Here is a 15,574-nt window from a genome sequence, read left to right as displayed (position 1 = left end):
TATCGAATTTTACAAATGCCATGTTATCCATGCGGTCGTGTCTTGTACGCGACTTTTCTGATATTTCTTAAAACGAAACCGCCCGATTTTTACCTAACATGTTGTGGATGTATTTAAAATAAACACCCAAATTACGGATGGATATTTTATATGATAACAAGTGTGCCAAATCTTGTTAGGAGCGGTGCTATAGTTATTGTTATAGAAGTTCACCAACGTTGGATAAAACGGTTTGGAGAAAAATGCGTTTGAAGTTTTAAACATAAGAAAATTGACAAAACTTGAAAAATCTTCGGAATGTTTCTGAGATGAAAATGAATAGAGAATAGAAAAACTATTTTTTGAAAGTCGTCAGACTCTACCCTTCCAAGTTGCGATTCTAGCACATTTGAAAAAATTTGTTTCAAATATCGATGTCAATAATTTGTTTTCAGGTAGGTACTTATACGGCAATAAACCAAAGCAACAACAAAAACACAATTTATTGATGAATGAGATGCAATCGTAGTACCACATAATTCAACGCTGTGTCGATCTTAAATATTAATCCATAGAGCGTTAAAGAAAAGCATGGGAGACGCGAAGAAAAAAAAAACGCTTCAACAAAAGAGTGCCGAAAAGTTCAAAAGATAAGCCGAAATTATCTCTGCCTGAACGATCTCCGGTCGGTACCTATACCCTTAACCGCACACAACACATGGAAAAGAATAACATAGAACCTAAATAGGGATTATGGAACGAATATTGGAACAGTTAATGAATGGTAAATGAGGTATAACCGACTGAAAATGCGTTTGTCGCCGCCACAGTGATAGGTATGTGCTTTCCCACCCACCCAGACAGTTAGCTGTAAACGAGATGTTAAAATATTAGTTGATATTAGCGCGACTCACGAGTCACACAAAATTTTATTATTTCGGATATGTCCTCGAATGCATGAAAGTGGCATTATTTTTCATCTAATTTATTATCATTACAATTGAATGCGTCAACATGGTTTAATATTGTTTTAATAGTACGTACGTGTTTCGTAAATGCCTTTGACCAATTGGTGCAAACGCTTCAAGCCAATTGTCAGTTTTTCAACGCTTTCTGATATTTTTATGTATACTATGCCATTAAGAGCTACTGCAGTAGCAGTTGATTTTATTAGCTTTATTATAGAGAGAGAATGAAATTTAGTCAAATATTTTTAAATCTTCACCGCACCGTAGTAGGACGCAATCCGACTGCCGTTTCTCTTAATAGGCAGTTATTGATTGAGGCTTGTTTATGCGAATAAAAATTGAAGCATTGCTAGGAGCAAACCTGTACTAAACACTAAAACAGCGCTTGCATTCGCTTGTTATCATAGAATTAACAATTTTAAACATTTTTTTCATATGGGTTCTCATGCAGTTTTACTATGTGTGGGAATTTGGTTCGGCTTGCGTTTCGTCTCTTTACACCCTCATATCTACACTTTAAAGCGATTACGATTTCACAACATAATGGAGCCATCTGGAACAGTTCAATTTAGTATGATACCCTTTCAAGGAAATAGAACATTAATTTTCTTATGAGTCGCTTGAAATATAAATGGATGGTTTTACAAATGTTTCACTCAAGAAAGAAAAAAAATAGTTAAAAAATGTCCTTTCGAATTTTGAAAAAAACATTAGTTCAAGTACTAAAAATGGCCTATGAAACTGATCAGTCATTGATAATATTATTATCGCTAGTTAACGCGGCGATCACTGCGTACGACCTTAACAGCCTTGGTAGGCTTCCAAAGGTTCAAAAAAGTCATCGATTCGGCCAGAGGAAACTTTTCACATGTCGGAGGGTTACTTAGAATACAAGCCCTTTATATACTTCATAAAGGTATAGTCACAAAACATCTGAACGCCCCATTTTCAGTGCATAGGTATGGCTGCTTACATGCACATAAGTTGGGTTCTAAAGTAGTCATAGCTTAGCTCTCGGTTTACTAATAAACGTAGAAGTGTAACAACAAATTATGCGATGAAGTATTAACCATTATTATTTTTAATACCAATGAGATTTTTTTTGCAACAAGTTATAGAAAATGTACTCGATTGTGGTTCAAACATAAATTGGAAATTATTTCATCGTGATTTTTTTTAGTTATTAGGTATCAAACATTGCTTTAGGATAATATAAAATATTTTCGGACAAAGCTTTCGTACCTTCATCTTTTAAGCGTTTCTAAATGCGAGGGAGACTTTTTTTCAGCAATGCTAATGCATACTTTGTCCATTTGCCAAGATTTACTTAGGTATATGACGGTACGAGTTTTTATTTTACAGAAAATGCGCAACAGACTGTAAAGCCTGTTCGACACACATTCAATAGCTTTTCTCTTATTTTAAACTTTTAGCACGTGTCCTTTTAAGAGGTACCGATACTAGTTTTCAACAAGTAAGACAAACAATAATATAGACAATGCAGAGAAAACAATATCCGGCACGCATTTTTCTGAGACTGTAGGTACATTAAGACTAGAAGCATCTGATTTAAACGTTCTGTAGAAAGACGACTTTGATAGTGTCCATTTCAACCTTACCTTAACTTAAAAATCTAAATAAGATATTTTTTACATACCAAGAGCTTTGATAAGCTATACCTATATAATATATCTTTGCATAAATATACCTATCAATACCAATAATAATAGTACCTTTTGCGTATTTCACACTATCTCGATCATTCTGAATTGAATACACATACTAACATAATCCACCTTCCTCCATGTCGTCGAGACCGGTCCCGGTGTCTGGCTTGCCACCCTGTAAAAAATACTGCATGAAGAGTCCATTTTGCTAGTGTAAAGTGATGTATCATTTTGTCAGTAAACGCATTTATAGTATAGAATATGTACCTATATGCACGATCCAACCGAAAAAAAAATCAAATCATTTTGAAGTGCCCCGAATTCGTTCAAATTTTGCGCACTGTTTCTTTTCGAAAAATTTAAAACCCGCATTTTTATTTGGCACTTAAGTTGCCCCTTTCTGAGTTGAGGTGGACCCCCCAAAACATCGTTTTTGCAAACCTTTGTTTTTTTAGCATTCCAAACTTTTGAACCATTAAACCGAATGAAAGGTATTTATTTAATTTTTTTATAAGAAAATCTGAGAAATTTTTACATGACATCCAATCATATAACATCAAACACATCAACATCAAATGTTTAGAAATGTAAATCTCTTTGCTTTTGAGATCCATTTTTTGAACAAATGAAAATATGAAATAGGCGTAACATTGAAAATAATCTTTGTTCTTGGTTTCCTAAGTTTAAGATTCAAAGAGATCTACATTTGTATCCAGAAAAAATCAGAAAATTCAGAAAATAATATAATATAATAATATAATAATTTAATAATATTATTATTAAATATTAGTTCCTTATTCCTCAAAATCCTTATTTAACAGTAAAATTCACAAGAGCGTACTGCATGAAATATTTATGTTTTCTTTCCTAGGATGTGCAAATATTTGTAAGTGTCATTTAATTTACGTTATTAATATCTTATTTTTATGATACCATAAGGTCGCCATTCACCGCTCAGCTCCATTTACCGCTCATTTCAAACAAAAAATTCTTATATATCTTTTTAAAATGGCTCATTGTTGTAAAAACTATTGACAAACAATAATTTTGTATGGTTAATGATACGAATTTAACATAAATTTCCACTATATTTATAAAAGCTCATTTCCAAAATAAATAATCTTTATAGTTAGGAGCAAAAAATGCCACTTTTATCGCGTTTTTATTAAGACCAAGTGCAAATGACTAAATTAAGTTTTAGCTCAAGCGAACTTGTTAGGGTAGTTGATACAGTAGTTGTGGTAGTACCAATAGTTGCGCTACTATTCATTATTAATGCATGTTTTCGTCACCGTAGCATTTTAGATAAAACAATTACATTCATTATATAAAACAGGTTTTTAGAAGTATTGGTAGTTAGACTACACCATTTAAAATTAAAGCATTATTTGCTAAAATGCCAATTTTCCAAAATCTAACGCGCAGTTGGAGCGCACAACTATAGGCGCTCATCTATAGTTTTGCTACGATGTTTTTTCACTTAGCAACCTAGCAATGTATATGGAATAACACAATTAAAGGAACATCAAACTTAATTAAGGAAACATTAGCGCAACTGTTAGTACTATATAATTGAATCGGAAAATTCATTTTTTCTATATAAAGCTTCTCGTACAACGAAAGCAATTGTCTTGCCTTGTGACAAATACCTTGCATTTGATAAATTTATATCCCACAAGCATTAATTGAAGCATATATCTCAATAAACAAGCAAAATGAAGTTATATTGTGCTTAGTAGCGCAACTAATGGATCATCTACCCTACTTTGATTATTTAGAAACTATTCTTCTAAATAACGTGAAACATGTCAACAGTATTTATATTGGCGTTCTATTCTGCTACAAATGTCAAACCCAAAACATGAGTCAACACGCGGGTTTCATTTATTTGGCAACAATAAAAAATATGAGCGGTAAATAGCACCTGTACGGGCGGTGAATGGATCGTCGTATTTCAAGTGAGCGGTAAAAGGGGTCGTGAGATTACATTAATTCATTTAGATTTAGATTTGCTATAGACACTAAATTAGAATCGTTTTTAAATGAGCGGTAGATGGCGACCATACGGTACTTAGGTGATTTATAGAAACATATACATATGTAAACACAAAAGATATTTTTTGCAGACTTGAATGAATATACGAAGCAAAGTAGAAATTAACGCTCTAACGGACAAGGACATGTGCAAACGGCCTTAGCTTTCAGAGCTTCAGAGCCACGAAGTTTGTTTTGAATTGACAATTTGAAAAATGCGATGTGTTATGATATTAATATCACAAAATTCTGATCTTGCGTTCACGAGTTATCTATCATCTTTCAAAAACAAGAATTTCGAAAAATTACGGAAAAAATATTGTACAAAAATTCCCTTTTGTCCTTTTGAAGAAAAAGGATATCTCAAACAAAAGGATTGACCTTAAAATTCTTTTTTGACGTAGGACTACGTCTTACGGCAAGTTTTGAGATAGGGTGTCATTCCAAAAAATCGAAAAATGCGAGCGTCACGAAAAATGAAAGGTTTTGAGCGCTAATAGCTCAGCGGTTTTCCGATCGATTTTCAATATTCTTACACCAATCGATCGGAAAATCTTCTAAGAATTGACCCAAATGAAGAAAAGTATGGATTCTTGATGTTGAACTATTGAAAAATTGAAAATAATAAACCTATGTTTCACCAGAATTCTCGATTCGTGATTGGTTGGAAGATTCTTTACGATGATCTAAACCTATACCAATTTGATATCTGTGCTTGGGAAGTAAGCCAAAACAAGTGACAAAGTTTCTTCATTTCAACAAGATTTCTTAACACCGCGGTTCAACCTAGACCATTTTGATGTCCTTGCTTGGGAAGTACGCCAGAGAGAGTGACAAAGTCCCCTCGAGCTAACAGATTTCTTACGAACGCGATTAAACCTAGTCCAATCTGATGTCTGTGTTAGGGAAGTGTGCCAGAAAAAATGACACAAGTTCGTTGTCCCAACAGATCGCAATTTCTTTACTGCGAGACGATTAAACCTCGGCGAATTTGATATTTATGTTGGAAAAATGTGCTACAGCACATGCATGCTTGCCGTTTCATTAGAAGTGTAGTGAAAAGATGTGCTGTTGATAAAATAGGATTGAATTGGTAAAATCCCTTCAACGTGGGAAACCATGGATAATAAAAACAATCTTTAATTTCAGTAAGGTAGCAGGAAAGTAATAGTTTGTGTTCTTGATTTTGTTAATTGTTAATTTTGTTACAACGCATGTAGCATGTATATATGTTGCATATAGCATGTATACATGAAGAATCGAATGATTATAAGCATGAATACATGCTCATATCACGACAAAGAGACTTACGTAGTCCTGCGTCACCTATATATGCGGTCGTGTCTTGTACACAACCTCTCTGATTTTTAAATTTTATTTAAATGCGGTTTTAACCAGTTGGTCATTCACCAAACCACTATGAGATATCAGGCGGACAAAAACCAGAAAACTGACTTTCACTAATCCGCTTAATGAAATTTTCTATCGATAGCAAATACTTCAATTAAGAAAAATCCAAAATAGGAAGTCTCTAGTCGATGTTGTTTCTGAGATAGAGGCTGTCAAAGTTGAAAAACAATATGACATATACGTTTTTTGCCATTCAAACACGTTTACTTTCAAATCAATTTTTGAACACTATTTCCAAAATTAAATCTTATGTGTTATATATCATTAGAAAGGTAATGAAATGAGGTTTCCGAAAAATAAATGGTTTAGACGGCTAGAGGAGAAATTCTAATAATAAAAAGCATGAGAAGAAGGAAAATATAAAAAAATAAGAGAATTTTCTGCTTTCTCAGTCGAGAACTTTTTTTCTCCAGATATCTCCAGGTTAATACCTCCTTTTGGGTTAAATCTCAGGTATATACTATCAACTTAAGAAAGAATTACGTGCCACCATGCGCCACTCTGCGAAATATAGTGTTTTGAAAATTTCTAGTCACCATGGGAGATTTCAAGATTAAATATATTTCCAGCGAATAACACACACACACACACACACACACACACACACACACACACACACACACACACACACACACACACTCACACACACACACACACACACACACACACACACACACACACACACACACACACACACACACACACACACACACACACACACACACACACACACACACACACGCACACACACACACACACACACACGCACACACACACACACGCACACACACGCACACACACACGCACACACACGCACACACACACGCACACACACACGCGCACACACACGCACACACACACGCACACACACACACGCACACACACACACGCACACACACACGAACACAAACGCGCGCGCACGGCTAACTGATCAACGTGAAATTATGTCAAAAGAAGAAGCATTTAGTATAATCATATTTAGAAACTAGGCTAAACAGATTTCAATATGAAGTAATTCATAGGGAGTCACCATCGAGATTTCCTTCATACAACGTTAATGGAACTATGAAGAAAACATGCGCCCCTCCTGTTAAGTTCATCGAAGAAATGTCTTCGAAAATTTTAAATTGCAATCCATATTGAGTGGGCTGAATTTTTAGACCTATGGCCTATTTCAAGATATGTTCTAGATCTGCTGAACTTATGGACCAATTTCGGTAAATCTTACAAAGCTTATATGGGACGAATGAATAACTTAACTGGCCTGATAAACTCCATTAAGTTAAAATATTGGTTAAAAATAGGTGAAAATCAGCAAAACTTAATACTTTCCGATGACAATTAAGGAAGGGGTGGGCACCATTAGATTTGACGGAAAATTTTACATAAGGTCAGTTATATTTGATCAATTGCCAGGCAGTTTCTGAATTTCGTTCGTTTTAGGCTAGGTTTTCCCGTAGTGCTAATAAAGCCATTTTCAAAATTACTTCGAAGTTTCGAATAATATCAGAAGTGAAATACCATAATAATTTTACCAGTGAAATGCATTATATTGCACAAATAAATAGCACAATTAAATAATAGAACTATAAAAATTTGTACGAAATTATTACTTATATTAAAATACATACAAAAGTATTCAGAACCTCAAAATATATTATGTTGATTCTATGTTGAAAATGCATCTTTTTCATTAAAATACATTATTTAGTCATACAAATGTCTGGAAGCTTCAGGTAAACGTATTTAAACATGCTTTTACTAATAATTCAGATAGAATAACGCATGCCCCGGATATTCAAAACACCATATCTCCCGAACTACCAATATTGTCTTTTCTAGTTATGTGATCCTTATGTAGAATTTGTCTGGGGAACATTTTGAGCATATTTATTTGAAAATAAAATTGGGGGTGTTTTGAGATATTCGCATTTTTGGTTTTAAATTGCAAAAAAAAAGTATGATCTTGACAAATTAGATAAAAACTGATAACATCATTCGATTGCGCGGTCAAAATCCCATAGAAAAAGTATATTGGCATGTATTCACATCAAACTGTTGCAGAGATATTTAAGCCCGAATGACTTTTTTTGAAAATCTGTAAAAAAGTAAGCAGTGCCACTGCTAGGGGAATTCATCAATCGGCGTATAACTTCGGGAAATTGGTTGTGGGATCGGAATGAACAATTATGCCAACTTTGGTTGAAATCGCTGATGGTCGAATCCAAACGTTTGAGATGGAATGATCCATATTAGTTTTTCACATATGACAAAGGTAAACAGTTAAACCCTTTTCAAAATATGTTCGTGAAATGTTTGCAAATGTACTCTAACAACATATTTCAATCATATCAACTAGAAGAACGTCAAAAATCCTAGAAAAAATTCGAAAATATTTTTGTCCGCCTGCTTGTATGGAAATCCCCCATAGTGCAAACCTCAAATTTTTTCAATGAGTTATTTACATGCTTGACTTCAATTTTGTATTATATCTGGAATGAAAAAATAACTAGGTAGTGCGGTAGAGGTAAAATCTCTATACCTATAAAAATAGATTTCTGTCTGTCTGTCTGTCCGTATGTTCCTTATAGAATCGAAAACTACTGAACCGATCGGCGTGAAAACTTGCATGTAGGGGTTTTTGGGGCCGGGAAAGGTTCTTATGAAGGTTAGAGACCCCTTCCCCCACTAAAAGGGGGAGGGGGCGCCATACAAATGAAACACAAATTTTTATCTGTCCGAATGTTCCTTATAGAATCGAAAACTACTGAACCGATCAGTGTGAAAAATTGCATGTAGGGGTTTTTGGGGCCGGGGAAGGTTCTCTTCCCCCACTAAGAGGGGTGAAGCTCCCATACAAATGAAATACAAATTTCTGCATAACTCGAGAACTAATCAAGCAAATGGAACGAAATTTGGCATGTGGGTGTTTTAGGAGACAAGATTTTTTTTTTCTATGGTGAATTGAGACCCCTCCCCTCTTTGGGAGGAAATATGATCCCTCCCTCCTTCAAGAGAGAGAGGGCTCCCATACAAATGAAATACATATTTCCTCATAACTCAAGAACTAATCAACCAAATGGAACTAAATTTGGCATGTAGGGGAGAGTAGCCAACAGTGAGACAGCAGGAACAGTGAGACAACGGGAATAACTTCGCCATAAAGCATTTAGGATATACGATATTTTCCTGGAAAGTGAAGTTTGTGAACCTATATTGCATAATGTAATTTGAGAAAAATTGGACAATTTTTCCATGTATTTTTCAACAAAAGTCATTTTTGGGGGAGTCAAAGTAAATTTTAATGCAATCATTTTCAGATGATTTTGAACAGCAAACCGCATATTAAATCCAAATTGAATTTACTACATGGTATCACATAGTAATGAGAGATAAAAAGAAAAAAATATGACAATCGAGTTGTTTGCTAACACCACTATTTCATTATTTTTCATAAAACATTCCTATTGGAAACAGTGAAACACACAGGCCATTTATCAGGGTATTAGAACTATAGAGTACGGGACTACTTTGGCCTCAAAATAGGCCAAGTATAGCCTATTGAACGTAAATTTTGATACTCTGCAATATTCATGCACTTCACAATTGAACTAGTGCTGGAATTATGTGCAATAAATAAAAAATCGTCTTTTCAAAGCAAAATTATTGCAATTAAAATTAAATTAAATACTTGATATCTCAAAAGCTCTATTGAAACACCATTTTGATGGGCCAAAGAAAATTACAACTCATTGCATAAGAAGTTTACCGGTTATTTTGCACCTTAAATAAGATAAAATATTTACTTATTTTTAATTACTCCGATTTTCGCACATGAGTTTTGTAATTTAGCCATTTCCCATTTCATCATTACTGTTTAAAATATTAAAATAAAGTTACTGCTTGCAACATTGGAAAAAGTACAAAGGTCTATGCCTAGGGGCACGATCGTTTGACGGTTGACGTAGAACAGCCAATGTAGATATAATTCGATAATACTGAACATTTTTCATATGTTCAATACTTTTTACGGAAATTTGTAATACATATACATATATTAGATGAGGTGGATTAAATTCTTGCTCACAATGCTAACAAGCAAGAGCACTGTATGAACAGACAAATAGCAGTACATCTACGTGACTGATAATTAATAAAGAAAATCAACTCAATCGTGTGTTTGAACGTTAGCACTGTGCTTCTAGAATAAATAAGATACAATCAAGCATGTTAAAATTTTATGTTATAACAAAAAGAAAAAAAAATACTAACAGAAGATTTTGAATTTGGAATTTGATAAATTCTGCCATGCTTACAAGTAGAATTTATCAAATTCCAAATTCAAAATCTTCTGATAGAATTTTTTTTCTTTTTGTTATAACATAAAATTTTAACTGAAAGTTCTTATCAGTATACGCACCTCAGCGGCACCGCTATTGGGTGAAACGTATGATGCGGCAGCATTCTCAATAACGTTTGCTTTTGGCGCAATAGAAACGCCCTTCGGTAGTGGTAGATCTCTAGCTAGTCGTGCATATTCAATGTCCATATGCCGGATAAAGGGCGAAGCCAACGCACGGGCGGCCAACTCGGGATCTTCGTCGTCGTATGCCTAGCGCCAAAAGTAGAGCAAATAAATGCAACGCAATTGACATATAATCGTAACATTGTTAACGAACCTGAAGCAGCGATTCCAGCGTTTGCACCTCAGCTGCGTCGCAGCAGTTGCCCCATTCCTTGAATGCTTTCTCGGCAGCTACATAATCACCTCGAGCAAGCTGAACAAGCACGAGTACTACTGCTAATCGGCCAATAGCTGCTTCCGACCCAACCTGCTGATGCAAGCCAATCTCGCGCCGAATCGCATCCGCTGCTTGATCGTACATTCCCAGTTTAACCATAATACGGGCGACCTTGCTGGCATACTCGGCACCCTGTCTAGACGAATCTTCAATCTAGTGGACAAAAGTACAAGTTAGCAATCTGCAAAAATTTGATGCGAATAAATGCTTACTGTGGCTACATCCACTGCATGCTTGTATAATTGCAGTGCATCCTCTGGATGTGTGGCCTCCAAGATCTTTGCCGCCTTGTCTAGCGTCGAAGCTCCGGACTCGGGTGATCCATGCTGCTGGTAGAGGTTGCAAGCTTTCTCTGCGTACTTGCGAACCTCTGTCAAATTGTTCATATCCTTGCAGATTAGGATCACCTGGTCCAGGCACTTGGCCGCATGAAAGATAGCCCGATTTTGCCTGTGACAGTCAGATGATTTCAGCAAGCATTCCTTGCATTGATCTAACGCTTTTGCATTCCGGAAACAAATTGCTTTAATGCAAATTGAAAACATGTTAAATATACTTTTTCACGATGATAAGGAATGGCATAGGAATAATATTAAATTTTTACTCACCAGCTTTATTATATTCGTCAGCAGCCACATCAAAATCTGGTCTCCATTTTAACAGTGATGTTTTGAGGCTTATCAAAATAAATGAATTCCAAACAGCAATGCAAAAAAGAAGAGAATTTTCAAAAAACATATTTGATTTGGCCCTGCAGGGTAATTTAGCATCTGAGATTTAGCATGAACAGGTATGACTGGACTCATCGAGTCATCGATTTTGCACAAGAATTTTCGCGCACGATAAACGAAGTAGCTGGACAAACCTTTTTTCCGCCTGCCGGATGTGTTCTTGGGCTTCCTCAATTTTGTTGGACATTATAGCGCCTTTGTGTGCAGTTTTCGTGAATTTTTGTAATTTAGCAAAACAATACTGAATAAAATTATTTTAGACAGCGCAGCAAGACAGAACACTCTTGACTCTTCTAATTATTTTAGTACACGACCACATCACAGAGATAGCACGACACGAAGAGCGAAATTAAATTTTCTCTCTATTTGCCTAGGGGTCCTCATTCCTCAAATGAAGTATTATAGCCAGCGGGGTGCTATCAGGGGTGTGAAATTGTCAAAATTTTGCGGGCTAAACATCCATGGACGGCGACTACTTGGAACCAGCCAGTATACCGAAAATAACAGCTAATATTACTTAAATTATAGCTAAAAGGCTGTGTTTAACTGCTTTCTAATCAATTTCGGTAGTCTGAAAATGAATAAACCTTTAAGTAGGCACCAGAACCAAAAGTACCAAAATCAATGAGTGGGACATGTACAATGTATGTAGTTTGACAGCCACACCACCCCGCTGGGTGCTATCCCTATCTTAACGAACGGTGTTTGACAGTCGACTTAACGAAGGGCGTTCTATTGCAAGAAAAGCGCCCGTCTGACAGGTAAATTTGCTGCCAACCTTGTCGAGATGTGCTGAGATGTTGGCATCAAAAACATGGCACTCATCGCAAGCCCCTGATTATAGCGTTTTGTTTTTGCTCAGGTCCAATCTAGGTTCGCTCTAGTTCCAATCGTACGGCTGTCAAAACGTTTGTTTTTTCACTCAGGTTGGACTTTGGTGTTTTTGTTTTTGCTTAGATTCAACCTAGGTTCGCCCTAGTTCCAATCGAACGACTGTCAAAACGTTTGTTTTTTCACTCAGGTTGAACTTATGTCGTTTTCGTTTTTGCGGTGTAGCTACACCGGTGTAACTTTTTTTGCACCAAAACTGTTCGTTTTCGTTTTTTGTGCTATACACAAGGGTAAGTCGCTTAGAACATTGAGGCAGGCTCAATTTAGGGAACAGCTGACCTCATTGATTGCAATTGCGGTACATTCATTTCACAGTTTATGGCACACTGTGGCCCACCTTTTTGACATTTAAATTTTGAAATGTTAGAAATTGGCAGCCCTGCCAATGTTTGTTAATGTCAAAACGATCAAACGGTCAATTTGAGCGCAGGCGAATTTGACAGGTTTCACATGATCAGCACCTCGGCAGCACAGTAAGGCACAGACTGAACAAAATTTCCATGAAAGAGGTGAACGGAATGTTCTCAGTGACTTACCCTTGGCTATACACTTTTTCTGCACCAGCTACACCAGAAAAAAAGAGAGTGTAGCTGGTGCAGATATCACTCAGCCTAAATAGGTAATGTCAACCTGCTTTTGGTTGTTTCTACACACTTATAAGGTTATACAGGTTTACCGTGTATACCATATGTCAAAGAAATAAACAAAAACAGTAACGCGTTGTCTCTTGTCTGTGTGTGGCTTAGTGGCTTCTCGAGTTCGATTTCGATTTCGATTCTTATTAGCAGTGAATTTTTATTGAGTTCTAAGTTTTTTAGTTGAGTTTTTTTGTGAATATTCAAATATTTTGGTATTTTCTGCCACTTAGAGTGTAGCTATGGAGGAGGTTCAGCGTCATTCAGTGCATACATTGGTGTTTCGCTCTTTAAAGCGAACCCACGATTTCTTTGTAGCCAACCAAGCTTTACTTCCAGAGGTTGATGAAAACCTGTAAGTTATTTACGGTAATCCGGCTTATTTTTGATTTATTATAGAAAGTTTTTAATTTTCAGAGAAAAAATGAAATATTCCATCAAAGCGCGCGATAGTTACAAATTAGTGTTTGATCGAACCGCGAAAGCTAAAAATGCTGTGAAGTGCGGTGAGACTGGGAGATCTGAAACACTTGCTCAACCACCGCAAGATAGCAGTATGTTTTCAAACATTTTCCAAGATACTCATGTTAATAAAGTTTTTATCTTTCAGTGTTGGCAATTACAGCGGAAGGCGAAATGGATTATAACTCGAGTAACCAAACGGCACTAGTTCCAGCTGCAGCTGCCGCTTCACAAAACGGAACAAACAGCCTACAAGTTTTACCGAAAAAGGCACCGACTATCCCAAAACCCAAATGGCATGCTCCTTGGAAATTGTATCGTGTTATATCCGGCCATTTAGGTTGGGTACGATGTGTCGCAGTTGAACCAGGCAATGAATGGTTTGCTACAGGAGCAGCAGATAGAGTAATCAAAGTTTGGGACCTTGCAAGTGGTAAATTGAAACTATCTCTCACTGGTCATGTTAGTACGGTTCGAGGATTATGCGTTAGTCCAAGACATCCGTACCTATTTAGCTGCGGAGAAGATCGACAGGTAAAATGTTGGGATTTGGAGTACAATAAAGTTATTCGGCATTACCATGGGCATTTGTCTGCCGTTTATACTATGGCGCTTCACCCTACTATAGATGTACTGGTAACAGCAGGTCGAGATTCTACAGCTCGCGTCTGGGACATGCGAACGAAAGTCAACGTTCATACTTTAACTGGCCATACGAACACGGTCGCAAGTGTTGTCTGTCAGGCTGCTAATCCGCAGATTATCACAGGCAGTCACGACTCAACTGTTCGACTATGGGACTTGGCAGCCGGAAAGAGTATGTGCTCGTTGACCAATCATAAAAAAAGTGTTCGCAGTATTGTCCTACATCCATCGTTATACATGTTTGCTTCTGCCTCGCCGGATAATATTAAACAGTGGCGTTGTCCGGAAGGAAATTTTATTCAGAATCTTAACGGCCACAACGCTTTAGTCAATTGTATGGCCGTCAATCCGGAGGGTGTTCTGGTGTCTGGAGGAGATAATGGGACTATGTTCTTTTGGGATTGGCGTACTGGTTATAACTTTCAGCGGTTTCAGGCTGCCGTTCAGCCAGGTTCAATGGATAGTGAGGCAGGAATTTTTTCAATGACCTTTGATATGTCAGGATCAAGATTGATTACCACTGAAGCTGATAAAACCATAAAAATCTATAAAGAGGACGACGAAGCTTCCGAGGAATCACATCCTGTCAATTGGCGACCAGAGATAATTAAGCGAAGAAAGTATTAATGAAATCGGAAAGCACAATAATTACGCTGCTTACCAATATATATTGCCTCATGGCTTTATTTTTACCAAATCCGAATGCATTTTTCCAATCCAATTTTCCTTTATTTTATACTATTTAATAACCTATCACAAAACTATCAAATTAGAAACTTCGCGTAGCTCTCCATGCATGTGAAATTTTACGAAATTGGCCAGAAATTTCACGTGAAAATGCTTTAGCAGCTGCAATCTTGAACAAACTGATTCCGATTGTTTCCGTAATGTTTCCTTTAATCATTTTTTAATTAGTGTAGTTTAAAGAATTATTGAGGAACCACGAGCAACGTAATTGCCCTGTACTAAGAGTCTTGGCTGTAAAGCCTGTATGTATCTGATTGGCTTAGACCCACGAATGTATGCACATTTCCTCAGCTTATTGCTTACATGGTTCTTTGTAAATATTTTGTACATTATTGGAATTTTGTGCTACAATGTGAAAGATTTGCAATTAATTTAAGATTAAATATATTTATTGATAACACTTCGTTCCTTTGTCACGTCTACATTCTTAAGAACATTGTAATTTGACGAAACATTAACTCTCACTGTTACTCTTGCTCTATTTTGCTCTATCTACATTCATCCTTCTAGTTTTTTACTTTCCTTTTCCTTTTTCTCGTTTTACTATTCCTTTTCTTTCTTTCGCTTTCTTTCTTTTTCTTGTCATTTCTAGCTTTTACACTC

General features: G+C 36.2%; 2 protein-coding genes across 2 annotated transcripts; one reads left to right on the top strand and one right to left on the bottom strand.

Moving 5' to 3' along the window:
• Positions 1-965: 965 nt before the first annotated feature.
• Positions 966-11,875, bottom strand: LOC128734166 (gamma-soluble NSF attachment protein). The gene is made up of 6 exons (XM_053828210.1): positions 11,726-11,875; positions 11,469-11,536; positions 11,073-11,383; positions 10,738-11,013; positions 10,479-10,670; positions 966-2,789 (listed from the first exon to the last, which is right to left on the bottom strand). Exons 1-6 carry the CDS (start codon positions 11,776-11,778, stop codon positions 2,730-2,732), a joined length of 960 nt encoding a protein of 319 aa, XP_053684185.1. The 5' UTR covers positions 11,779-11,875; the 3' UTR covers positions 966-2,729.
• Positions 11,876-13,313: 1,438 nt separating this feature from the next.
• Positions 13,314-14,872, top strand: LOC128737179 (pleiotropic regulator 1). The gene is made up of 3 exons (XM_053831766.1): positions 13,314-13,472; positions 13,535-13,671; positions 13,728-14,872. Exons 1-3 carry the CDS (start codon positions 13,360-13,362, stop codon positions 14,849-14,851), a joined length of 1,374 nt encoding a protein of 457 aa, XP_053687741.1. The 5' UTR covers positions 13,314-13,359; the 3' UTR covers positions 14,852-14,872.
• Positions 14,873-15,574: the final 702 nt, after the last annotated feature.

Source organism: Sabethes cyaneus, chromosome 2 (genome assembly GCF_943734655.1).
Source record: "Sabethes cyaneus chromosome 2, idSabCyanKW18_F2, whole genome shotgun sequence".
Taxonomy (NCBI): Eukaryota; Metazoa; Arthropoda; class Insecta; order Diptera; family Culicidae; genus Sabethes; species Sabethes cyaneus.
The sequence above is the reverse complement of the archived record's forward strand: the minus strand, read 5'-3'. Positions and strand labels throughout refer to the sequence as shown.

Bases quoted from the DNA above. Each gene is read 5' to 3' on its own strand.
- LOC128734166 (XM_053828210.1), bottom strand. From the start codon at position 11,778: ATGTCCAACAAAATTGAGGAAGCCCAAGAACACATCCGGCAGGCGGAA. The intron at 11,537-11,725 runs GTTTGTCCAGCT...TATTTTGATAAG, and splicing joins ATCCGGCAGGCGGAAAAAAG to CCTCAAAACATCACTGTTAA. The intron at 11,014-11,072 runs GTAAGCATTTAT...TTTGTCCACTAG, and splicing joins ATGCAGTGGATGTAGCCACA to ATTGAAGATTCGTCTAGACA.
- LOC128737179 (XM_053831766.1), top strand. From the start codon at position 13,360: ATGGAGGAGGTTCAGCGTCATTCAGTGCATACATTGGTGTTTCGCTCT. The intron at 13,473-13,534 runs GTAAGTTATTTA...TTTAATTTTCAG, and splicing joins CCAGAGGTTGATGAAAACCT to AGAAAAAATGAAATATTCCA. The intron at 13,672-13,727 runs GTATGTTTTCAA...TTTATCTTTCAG, and splicing joins TCAACCACCGCAAGATAGCA to TGTTGGCAATTACAGCGGAA.